This window comes from Ochotona curzoniae, unplaced genomic scaffold, assembly GCF_017591425.1.
Source record: "Ochotona curzoniae isolate NIBS_2020 unplaced genomic scaffold, NIBS_Ocur_1.0 contig_4064, whole genome shotgun sequence".
Classification (NCBI taxonomy): domain Eukaryota; kingdom Metazoa; phylum Chordata; class Mammalia; order Lagomorpha; family Ochotonidae; genus Ochotona; species Ochotona curzoniae.
In genome coordinates, this window is record NW_024466107.1 from 5,729,420 (window position 1) to 5,741,956 (window position 12,537).

Genomic DNA, 12,537 nt, shown 5'->3' on the forward strand with positions numbered 1-12,537 from the left:
GTCATGCATGGCAGTGAGACGGCCAGACGGCCCACATGGCAGCAGCCAGGTCTGTGCGCACAGAGGGTTGAGAGGGAGACCCCAGCTGCAAAGCATGCCTGCTGCTCGCCTCCGTGCTGGCTCGCCACGCTGTGTGTGAGAGCAAGCACCGCCCATCCCAGTGTACAGGTCAGGGTAATGGTCACCTTTGCCCCCAGGAGCAGTGCAGCAGGCTCTGTGGATGCTCGTGTGTCCTCAAGCCTGCTGCCTGCCACTCCTGGGGTCGCGAGGAAGCTCGTGGCTTCCTCCTGAGCCAGGATGCCTGCGGGACCTGCCTAGGACACACCGCCGCAACACTGCTCCGGGCCCATTGTTAAGCTTTCAGTACGACCCAGCTGGCGCAGGCATTACTGATATGGTTCTCTGGTATGTTTGCTTACTTATAGTAATAGATTAATGTAGCCTTTTGTACGCTTTTGTTTTATATATTGCCGTGTGTAAAATGCATTCATGTTTGTGAATATATCATGATCTCTCATGCGCACACACGGGGTAATGGTCACCGTTCATTGCCGTGGTTGGGGAGGGGAGCGGTGTGAGCTGTGAGATCGTGGTCGTCAGGGCCTACCCCAGAAAGACCGAAGTGCTTCTCTGTTTACAAACGAGGCCTTAGGGCAGTTTGCAAGCCCGGCAGCATTAGGATTGACTGGTGGAGATGCCAAGACAAGTAAGGTGATAGGAGTCATTTCTGCATAAATCAGAATCTGGCAGGGGGTGGGGTGGCGATGGGGAGGCTGGTGTTGTGGCGTAGTATGTTAAACAGCTGCCTGCGATGCCTGCATCTGCTGTGGGCACCAGTTTGAGTCCTGGGTGCCCTACTTCTTCTGATCCATCAGCTACCTGTTGACGCCCCTAGCTCGGAGGCTGGCACTCAGAAGCGCTTGAGAAAGGGCTCGGATGTAGACGGGCTCTCGACCCCTCCCCCCAGCCCCAGCGGGGCACGGACCCAGGGCTTTGTGGTGTGGTAGGCTAAATGGATATGTGACTCACACAGAAATTACATTTTTAGAAGATGCACATTGCTGCCTCCATTTCTTTCTGTATGAATGAGATTTTAAATTCCCAATTAGCAATGACTCCGTATTTTCCCTGCCTGCAAGGCTTTTTATTTTTTAAGCAAGGATATTTTTATTTGTTCTGTTGTTGTTAAGATTTATTTATTGATTTACTTGAAGAGTTAGGGGAGGGGGAGGCACATAGAGATTTTCCCACCTGTTTGATTCCCACAGTGGCTGGAGCTGGGGGGCCAGTCTGAAGCCAGGAGCTTCTTGCAGGTCTCCCACATGGGTGCAGGGCCCCAAGCACATGGGCCATCTTGTGCTCTTTCTCAGGCACATTAGCTGGGAGATGGACTGGAAGAGGAGCAGCCAGGACTTGAACCAGTGCCCACATGGGGTGTTGGCACTGTGATATCTTTACTGGCCGTGCCACAGGGCCAGCTCTGTGTGTTCTCAGTGTTGCTACAATGCAGCATTGTTTTTAGTTTCAGGGCCTTTTCTTCGGTTTGCTGACTCAAACTTACACTGTTAATAATTTGATTTCCTTTCTTAAGTTGGCTATGACCTTAGTGGGACAGTGACTGCTCAGTGATAGGAAGAGAACCACGTGACACGTGCCAGAGTCCCACAGGGTCATGAGCAGTGGGGGGCACGTGCTTGCCAGCACTCCTCCCCTCGCCGAATCACACCGCTGGGCTATGGAGCGCAGCTGCTACCCAGGTCACCAGCCTCAGCTGGGCTGCTCTCACAGATCATCAGTCTTCATTTCATGGAAATCATTATTATGATTTGGGGAGAAAGTCTTACTGAGATTTTGAGAACTGGACAGTTCCTGCCGCCTCCCCCACCCCTGCCCGTTTATGATGTCCCGTGTCCAGGAGTGACATGCACAGAGCACAAATACTCCCCTGTCTGTGCACAGTGAATCATACTGTCGTATCACTTCCACTTGACTACCATGAAAAAAGATCGTGTTTGCCAAAAGACTGAATTGAAACAAAAGAGGTTAATTGTTTCAACTGTTGCTAAATTAACTTGTCTACATTGAAGTGGGAATGATGAAGCTGACCCTGCTCAGAGGGTATGAAATGGGCATAGCATTTTATGTCTGGGTAAGATGGTCTCTTATATATCTTACAGGAATTGATTTTTTTTTTAAAGATATTGTTTATTTCAGCTGCAGTTGCAGAGACAGGATGATACAAGCAGATCCTCCATCATCTGGTTTTCTCCCCAGATGCCTGAAGCAGCCAGGGCTGGGCCGGGCCAGAGCCAGGAGCCTGCAGTTTTATCCAGGTCTCCCACACAGGGGCAGAGGCCAAAGCACCTGGGCCATCTCCTGCTGCTTTTCCTAGACCATTAGCAAGAAGCTGGGTGGGAAGCAGAGCATCCAGGACATGAGCTGGCAGCACCGTAGGACACCGCTGTAGCAAGTGGTAGCTTTACCTGTTATGCCGAAGTGTTGTCCTGCATACTTTAACTTTTGAAATGGAAAGGGGATTGTTTCCCTGGCCTGTATCTGAATCGTGAAAACTGCTTATCCAGGAAACCTGTAAATGCTACACTCTTCAGAATATTAAGTCCTTAGCGATAGAAAAGAAAACGCCATGCCATCCTTTCACTGTTGTTTCCACTGCTTGGCGATGCTTTCTATTAGCAGAAGGAGTTCCTCTATTTGTATTGATCAATGGAAGAACATACTGATTGAAACGAGAGAGTGAGAGAGAGATTCTTGGGTTGAAAATAGGAAGCTGTAGTGACCACAGTGTCCATTTAATTGCTGAGTGGAGAGGACACCCTTCCCTCAAAGGTCACATGCGACATAGGAGAACATGTTTGTCAACTTGGCTCCGAATAAACTGACTCAGGAAAACCTGGGGCTTAACCTCCATCTTCATTCCAACAGAAGCTGATTTTGTTGCAGAAGACTTAAGCCTTCTTGTCTGGCAAACACAGACAGGATTTCTAGTTCCTTCTAACAGGTGACAATTTTGATATGTCTTCAGGCTATAATTGAATAGATAATCACTTGACAAAACAATACCCCAAAGTCCTTTTATGTATTGTTTCAGTTTGACAAATTAAAAAGTACACTGTGGGCTATTTATAGTATTTTTCAATCTATTTTTATCAGTAGACTAGGAGTGATGGCTGATTTAGGGCACTGGGGTTAAAAACAGGAAGTGTGGTTTATAAAGTAGGTAGTAGGAACTCCAGAGTTTCCAGAAGCCCCAGTGCTGGTAGTATTGACTGAAGGGTATCGAGTTTCAAAACAACCCCAGGCTGAGTCCCTTGAGCTCAGCCAAGAGCCTTCCAATTACAACAGGAAGTGCTTCATGGAAAAGTTTGCATTCTTGGTATAGGCACAAGTGGAATCGTGGTTGTTTTCTGTCATTACACAGTACCCTTCCTGCTCAACTCTTACACATTTCGCATGCTGTCACATTAGCATAATAAGTCTTGTGTAACTTCTAGTAAATTTCCTTTGACCTTTATATTTGGCTGAAAATGTTTTTGTTTTCATGAAGTTTTGTCAAGGAAGTTGTAAGGATATTGCACATAGACTAGCAAATAGTGAAGGCCAAGCTTATGTTAGAGACATTATGCGTGGTTACAGTCAGAGAAGTAAGGGGATCATTTTGAGTGGCAGCTTGGCAAGAGTCCATCAGAACTGAAAACCTGTGAACTTGGTGCATCTGTGCTCAGGAATGCGTCCCACCTGAGTCATCCTGTTAGAACACAGGAATCCATGTTCCTTGCAGAATTGTAATATCCAGGACAGAAAGGTAACACGGCCATGCGACAGTAGGAGCGTGCTTCAGTAGATTACAGTGTGCGCACACTGTACAATCCTACACAGCCGTTGAGAATTATAAGGTAGATTTATAATCACAGAAGAACCTTCTGATCAGAAAATGAGCCAAAGCTGTCAACAGACCCCTCTCTCAAGAAGATATAGCCAGGCACTCAACATCATAGGTCACTAGGGATTTCTGGATGAAAACAGCAGTGAGATGTGCTGTAACCTCCTGTTAGAATGACCAACCCCAGACCACCGCCACACCCAGTGCTGCCAAGGGTGCTGAGCAGCAGACTGGCTCCCCATAGGTGAGGCTACATAAGGAACTTACATAATGAGGTCTGCCCCTCTGGAAGGCAAGTGAGCAGTCTCTTACAAACTCTACGTAGTCTTCCCGTCAAAGCCTGTAGTGGCGCTGTTTGATGCCTACCCCCAAGGAGTTAGACACGGACACCTAGGCAAAAAAAAAAAAAAAACCCACTCAGAATTGTAGAGCAGCCAGAACTTGGAAGTGGCCAAGATCGGCTTCAGTGGTGATACAGCCAGAACATGGGCATGTTACCCGGTGCTGGGCAGAAGTGAGTTGTGAAGCCATCGGGTGACACGGAGAAAGCCGTCCGTGCATCCTGCTCAGGTGGAGGAAGCCAGTGGGAAGTGTTTGCCTGATGTACCTGGTGGTTTAGCACTGTGGAATGACTCGGGATGCAAGCATGGTGCACTCCTGTTGTTCCTCATTTGACCATGCTTCTAGAAAATGCAACCAAACCCTGAGGCAGACTGGCTGAAGTTTTGCAACAAAGAAAGAGAACATGATACATTACGGAAAGGTTAATATATTCTAAAGGACAGAATGTAGAGTGTAGTCTTGGGTTTTTTCAAGAAGAAAGTGTATTGCTAGGGAAAAAAAGTGTCTGGAAGGCCCTGCTCCACATTGTCACAGCTGTTGTTCCTGGGACGAGCGATGGGTGAGGGACTTTGATTTATTATTAGGCAAGCTGATATTAACTTGTTTTTAAATTGTATTCAGTGGCCATTTTCTTTTTCATTTCCAAAATGAAAAAAAGAAAAGAGTAAAGACTTGATTAATCTGGAATTTTTGGACACTCAGTTCTTTAAATGCGGACATTTCTGTCACATGATCTGCCCAGCAGATTTGTCCACATTATGAAGAATCAGGACCATCACTGTAGCAGTTTGTCATCTACAAAGCAACACTCCCTGTGTGCAGAAAGCCCGAAGCTGAAACAAGTTAACTGGTTTTGCAGTGGACATACAAGCCCAGGGTCTTCCCTTCCATAGCTCCCCACCTCCCAACACAGAGGACTCGTTGCAAGCGTCACTTCCGTGAGGCTGGCACACAGAGAGCCTGAGCACCTGTTCAGCGAGCACCCTCCGGGTGCCAGTGTGGGTGCTAATCATTCGTCTGAACGGTTTTGCTTGGTGTAGTTGCTCCCTCCTGCAGCCGAGAGGCGGTGGGAGGCTCCGGTCGCGTGAACCCTATCAGCAGGTTGTCTCCACAGGAAGGCAGGCTCCCTGCCGGGGAGGAAAGGCTTCATGTGTGTGACTTCTGCCTGGGGTCATGAGTAGCATGTGCTCATCGATGCTCAGTAATATAACTTTGCAGTAGAGAGCCTGTTCCAGAATCAAGTGACCACCAAACTTGATCAACAGGACAAGCTGACAGATGTAGCAGGAAAGAAGGGCGCTTTTTTTTTCCATCTCAGAGTACAAACATGAGATCTTCATGGCTGAAGGCAGGTGTCGGGTTGTGCCGGCTGATTTACAGGAAGCCCACCATGGCAAGCTGCCCCCTACAAGACCTAGCTCACAGCAGGCGCGAGTTCTGTTCTCTCCAGGGGGAATTTCCACGCTGTGCTGCTGATAGTGATAGTCTAGGCTGATAGCGTGTGGGTGGGGACACTTTCTTGGTCAGATCATCATGACACATTCTAATTTCATATTCAGAGAGTAGAGAGGCACATCTTGCAAGTGCTCAGAAAGCTGTTTCTCCTTCCCTTGCTTAAATCGCATGGAAAGTTGTGGGGGACTATCTGAGGGTAACGTTGAAAAACAATACTACTACATCGTAGTACCGTGCTGTGTGTAAACCCCAAGCAGCCAGTCCGTCCGCTGCGTGTTGTCTGGACACCCTGTCCTCAGCGAGCACATCCGTACCACGTGTGGGCACCCTGTCCGGAGTGAGCATGTCCACACCACACGTGGGCACCCTGTCCACAGTGAGCACGTCCGTACCATGTGTTGGACATTTCTCAGCCTGGCACATTGGTGCACCAATAGCAGCCCCGGTTGCTCACTGTGTTCTAACACATCTGGGCGTCTGGGTGTCCTCCTGAGCATCTGGCCCAGGTAGAGCCCTCAGCACATGCCTGCTGGGTTACGGTTGGATGTGAGCTCTCAGAAGACAGTAAGAAAGATGAAGCTGATTGGGACAGCAAGTCGATGTGGCCAGGGAAATGCCCTGCTGTGTTCCCCCGTGTCGGTTCAGCTGGATCCCAGTGCTCAACCTCAGAAGGCCCGTTTCTGTTTCTCTGAGACCTAACAAAAACAGGAGATACCTGCTTTACCAGGGACCACATCCTGCTGCTGTTAACTCAAGGACTGAAGCACTTGGAGTTGTCCTTCCGTTCTCAAAAGTATAGGCCACGTTAGCCCTATATTCATTGCAATAAGTCAGCAATGGCAAAGACATGAAAACAACCTAAATGACCATTGAAAGAGGAATGGATAAAGAAACTGTGGTACATCTACTCCATGGAATTCTACTTAGCCATTAAAAAGAATGAAATGCTACCATTTGCAATTAAGTGATCCCAACTGGAGACCATTGTGCTCAGTGAAATAAGCCAGTCCCCCAAAGCACAAATATCATATGGACTGACTCATTTTTGAACAGAAGAGAGACAGAGAGATCCATCTTGCATTTGCTGAGTCATTCTCCAAATGACCACAATGGCTGGAACTGAGCTGATCTGAAGCCAAGAGCTTCTTCCTGGTCTCCTATGTGGGTGTGGGAGCCCAGGGACTTGGACTATCCTCAGCTGCTTTCCAGGCACATCAACAGGGATCCTGGATCAGAAGTGGAGCAACTGGGCCGCAAACCAGGGCCAGTATGGAATGTCAGTGCTGCAAGGCAGAAGGTTAGCCTGTTGGTCAACGTGCCAGCCCCAGCTGACTCACTTTTTAGTATACCTCCTAAATGTCTCCTACTGTGGACATCATAACACCCTGCATATACTTTCCTCTTGCATGTTCACTCACTCATTCACGCAGTGATTGCTTCATTTAGTAGTATGTGGTCTTCCCCTTTCTTTATGCCTTTGTTCTTGACTATTCTGTGACTGCGTGCCACGCGTGAGCCACTGGGAGGTGTCTGAGACCCAAGGACCGTGTCCTGCTGCCTGCCAGGGAGTGCAGGAAGCTGGACAGAGAGTGAAGCAAGGCCTTGAACCCAGGCACTGGTATGGGGTGTGGGCATGGCAGCTGCTGAGGCCAAGACCTGCCCCAGCACGCTTTTCAGGACACCTGTGACGGTGACAAAGGGCTCGTGTACACTGTAGATCATTGTAACGGTGTGTGTTGATTCTCTTCACGCTGCACTTCACTCTGATTTTAATATTATTCCCATTAATGGCTGCTGAGTGCCCAGAAAGCTGAGGGAGGTGACAAAAAAAAAAAAAGGCAGCTGTGATTACAAGACCTTAGGAAGCTCAGCCCACTTTTCCCACACTGTCTCTGATGTGGAATGTGGAGACCAGCAAAAGTGTTCTACAGACCCGAGGTGTGCTGTGTTTATCTCCCTCATTCTTCAAATGCCGACTGTGACTCTATCCTGTGCCAGACACCCCCAGGAGGTGGGGTGTGAAACTGAGCGTAACAGAAGTGACACCCCCAAGCCCAGCCTGCCTGGCCTCGTCAGAGTACACTGGGAAGGGGCCTGTGCCACTTCAGCATACAGATTTCACGTGCTCATTTTTTTTTTAATAAAAATAATTTGCTGAAAGATGAGATGACTGGATAAAAGCATGCAGGTTTCTTCGTGACACCCATGCTATGCCTGTTTGACGATGTGATCATATCCGCTGCTGTCGCTGGCATCCAGTGCAGTTGGCTGATCCCTCGGAGTAGTCTGGGAACCACTTACCACCTGGGTTTGAAGGTCAGAATGCAGGCAACCCGAGTGCGACAGGAGGACTGGGAAGTGGTGTGCCCAGTCAACGCGCACACAGAGGGCCTCTCTCTCAGAGCTGGACTCTCAGAGGGCCTCTCGTGTCGAGCTGTGAGCATGGCCGGATGCCATGTGTGAGTGACAGGGAACGTCCTGCTCCCACGAGAGGCGGTGCAGGTGTAAAATGAGCAGAATCGGGCTGTGACCTCACACCTGTGCTGCTCATTCGGTGTGTTGCTTTGGGACGGGTTTCAGAGCCCGTTCTGTGTAGTTTCTCCTTTATACAACCGACTTAATACTTATTAAATCAAATATTTTTGAGAGGCTCAGGATGCACCTGGCAGAGAGTGAGCTATGAGTAAACAAGAGGTGCGAGGACTGGTTCCTCCCCACACGTGCCACGCCTGGTATTTGAGACGCTGCTCCTGTGTCACCACTCAGATCCTCCAGGGAGCTGTGTCCCCTTCTCCCACAGCGTGACCCATGATTGGTCTCTACCTCCACAGCTGGGGCAAGATGCTGCATCAACGCAGTGATGGGCTCTCATGTCCTTTGTCTTGTATCCTCAGCCAGTCCTTGCTTTTACGGCCATTTAGGGAGATGAGTTAGCAAGATGGGACATCCCTCTGTCTCACTTGCTTTCCAAATAAATCAAAAAGGTGCCATAACCAAGCAATCAAGTTCTGGGCCTGTGCCCAACCTGGCACTACCACACTCACTAAGGGCCTTGAGAACTTAACGCCCTGCTTTATTCTACTTCCTGCAAGGCCTCTGCAGTTCAGGTCTCCTCTAACAGCACCAGGGTCTCCCTGGAGTGTAATCCTCCCAGTACTCAATCCACCCTCATCCCTGTACAGGGAAAGGCCACAGTACACACCCAGCCTAACATCCCCAAATCCTGGTCAGCTCTTGGTCAGCTCTTGTTTGTGAAATCTGTAGCATCCACCATTCTCCCTCAGCGTGCAAGGATAGTTGGAGCCCCTGCTCCCCGCAGGTCTCCCTGCCTGTGGATGCTATAGAGCAGGGATGCAGGACCCTGCCCTGTGTTTCTCCTGCCCAGGGCCGTTTGCATATCGATGTCAGCATTCACAAGGCCCTACAGAATGACCACCTTGAAAATCAGCCTGCTGCGGATGGGCTGACTCGCAAGTCCCACTGCATTTGCCACAGGACAAGCCAGACCCACTGATTTCCCAGGGGCCACAAGTCTACCATGGCACTCCAGTGGTGCCACCGAATTTACACATAACCACTGCCCATCCTCCTCAATACTATAAATCATATTCAGAGTACTGAGAATGCCTAATACCATGCAAATGCTGTGGGAATATTTGCTCTAGTGTATTGGTTAATAAGAAGAGTCTCTTGTGTTCGATGTGTGCGCTTTCCCCAGCTTCAATCCTCACGTCCTCCGGGCCATGCAATGTGTGGGACCATATTGTCGGCTCTTCTTGGCCCTTTGCCTGAAAACTGTTGTCCACCACTGCCTGCAGAGTGAGCCAGCCACACCTGCCACGGCCACTACCGCTGCTACAGGCATCGCTGGGTATTTCTGAAAGAATTGACCTCCTCCTCCTGTCATCAGACTCTAAGTAGTATTTTTTAAACAGCAAAAACTCAACAGGCAGGCCGTAAGTCCCTGAGAGGTTTAGGGTCTTAGAAAGGGTCTTAGAACTATGGGGCTGTGTGTGTTCCTGCCTCTGGTGTGTGCCCTGCTCAATGAATGTACAGGGAGGAACCAAACCTTTGAGCCACTCACTCAGGGCTAGCAGTGAGCTCATCCCACAGGGCAATAAGATACTCCTGCATCCAAAGCAGTGGACAGCTTTAGGGAGAGGGGAGGCCATTGGTGATTTCTTTCTGTATTTTGTAGTGTCGTGTCTGGGGTTGTGGCGTAGCTGGTAAAGGTACCACCTGCGACACCGACATCCCAAATGAGCACCAGTTCATGTTCCAGTTGTTCCTCTTCCGATCCAGTTCCCTAATGGCTCAGGAAATAGAGCAGAAGATAACCCAAATGTTCAGGTCCCTGCGCTTGTGGGTGGGACCCGGATGAAACCCCTGACTTCTGATTTCAGCCTGACCCTGCTCCAGCCATCTGGGGAGTAAACCAGCGGATGGAGATTCACTCTTTTCCCCTCTCTCACTCTGCCTTTCAAATAATAAACTATATACATACATAGGCAAAGCTTTAAAAACTTGCCTGTGTTCAGTTGTGACGCCAGCGTGGAGGACCAAGTCATGGCTCACCCAGCTCGGCCACAGGCCATGTGCCTTCCCAGCCGTGTTCATTCTCCAGCCTCACTTGCCCAGGACCACGGCTCCATCCATCCCCCCCAGGTTCACAGAAGCAGTTATTGCTGCTCTGTTAGCAGCAAGAGAGAGGCAATGGTTTTCTTTCCTTTTTCTCTGTATTCATAAAGACAAACACCTCCAGCAAACAGCACATCTTACTTGTCCAAGGTTGAGGCTGATGTCTCCTTACAGGACAAGATCTGAGCATAGTCTATGGACAGCTGGAAATGAGAAACTCGGTTTTTCGTTTTTTGAGTGTTTTTTTTTTTTTTTGCCTGAATGTTTTGATCCATAGAAGCATGTTTTTTGGGCTTACAGTGTCCCATGCTAATTTTGAATATCCACATGTCCTTGGAGTCACGTTAAGTAGCTAGAATGAATAATTATCTTTCTCTCAAGGGTGCCCTATTGGCAATGCTTGGTCAGATGGGGCCTTAGCAGAAAAATGTTTTCTGTCCTGTCTGGCTCCGGAGTGGACGTCGAGTTTGAAACGTGCCATCCCCAACCATGTGATATTGTGTTACCTTGTTAGCTAAGGCTGCTCTTCTGCTCGGTCGTCAGCACGCTCCACCCCTCTCCTCTACGCTCTCTGCCGCCAGACAACCTTGAAAGTCAGAAAACGCCTTCCGATTTCCAGTCCCCCTTCCTATAAGAGTGTTGAGGCCTACACTCCTGACGTTTGGCCCTGGGTTCACCACACATGCACACGCCAACGGGGGACAAGGGGTGCTTCAGGATGCCCATGGCTAAGTAGAATTGAAAGGTATAGAGAAAAGGTTTTTGAATCCACATCCCCTGGAGAGGTCCTCAAAAAATGCTTATAAGGAACAAACTATGCACAAGTTTCAAAAAAAAAAAAAAAAAACTTTTTGCACCAAAGGAAGTTTCTCTCTTGGTTTCATTTGGCCATGAACTTTATGTGCATGTGTGTACACAGATATGTGGTATATGTGCACATGTCTGTAAGCTGACCTGCCATAGACTTGCCGTTTTAAAGGCCCAGGACCTGAGCCCAACGGCCAGGAACTCATGGGCCTGACATTCACCCCTGGAGGGCTGCTCAGCACCCAGGGCTAGGAGCAGGGCAGGGTCCCCCGTGGCTGGTCTGCAGCAGGGAACTCACCAAGGGAACCTCTGTGCGGTGTGGCTTTCCTCTGACAGGAAGACGGCTTCTCTGGTCTGCAAGTTTGTTGATTTCACTTTCACTTAGAGTAGGCGCCCCACATTCCCCCCTTGGTAAAACCTCTTACTTAGCAACCAGGACGAGTGTCAATTTCTGTATAATGTGCAATTACTGTCCATGACCTGCCATCAGCAACATGGAGCGAACTGACCCCGAGCCTTCCCTTGCTGCTGTGTCCTTCGGGTCTCACTGCAGCCCGCCTACACGACAAGATACAGTTGCTAGACCCATTTTAGAGGAGAATACAGAGAGGCTGTGCTCTTTGTGCCAAAAGTCACACAGCTAAGAGGTGTTGCAACGGCTTGATTGCAAAATAGCCTGTGACTTCGGACTCTGCACCCTTAAAGCTTTTCCTGAGGGAAGAAAGGTTCCCAAAACTCCAGCATCTTCTCACTGGCTTTGCAGAGTCCGAGTCCACGTGGTTCTGTGCAGACTTTTCTCCTGAAAAGAGCTCAAGTTCTGAAGTGCCAAAAGTCCCACTCAGGTGTGGGCTGCTCTCACGCACACCCAGCCCAAGGTCTGTGAGCTTAAGCCCCCTCCCTCTGATCTCTGCATTCTGTCTGTTCTGTGCACACAGAGGAAGACATGGAGGGGCTACAGTGTAATTGTAGTTCTGAGGCCAGTCGATCAAACGGCATAAAGAATGACAGAAATGAGAAAAAAAAAAAAACATGAAAGAAAACACCTAGCTTACGCTCTCCATCCCCACCACGACTTTTTTCTTTCAACCTGTATGAAAACAGTCCTTCCACCACTTGCTTCTCAGAAGGAAACAGGGTGCTGGGCCTTTGCGTTTCTCCTTAGAAAAATGCAGACGCAGCAGCGGCAGCGCGTGCAGCTGGTGCCAGCAGGAGGAGGGGGCTGTGCCCCTGCTCACTGTCTTTCCCCTCCCCCATCTTGACTGCAGGTGTCAGAAACTATTTGAAAGAAGCATTGGTGAATATCACTGCCGTGCATGCAGAGGTAAGATGTCATTAGATGTTCCCGATACACAAGGACAACGGAAGGAGAAGAGATGTAAGTCTCATGGTAGAAT

General features: G+C 49.1%; 1 protein-coding gene across 2 annotated transcripts in view; it reads left to right on the forward strand.

Annotated features, from left to right (window-relative positions):
- The window catches only part of EXOC2 (exocyst complex component 2), a 170,084-nt gene that overhangs the window by 143,632 nt on the left and 13,915 nt on the right, over positions 1-12,537 (forward strand). For both annotated transcript variants that reach the window (XM_040984107.1, XM_040984106.1), the window contains exon 24: positions 12,409-12,464. In XM_040984107.1, coding sequence (XP_040840041.1) covers positions 12,409-12,464 — 56 coding nt within the window. The remainder of the gene's footprint in view (positions 1-12,408; positions 12,465-12,537) is intronic.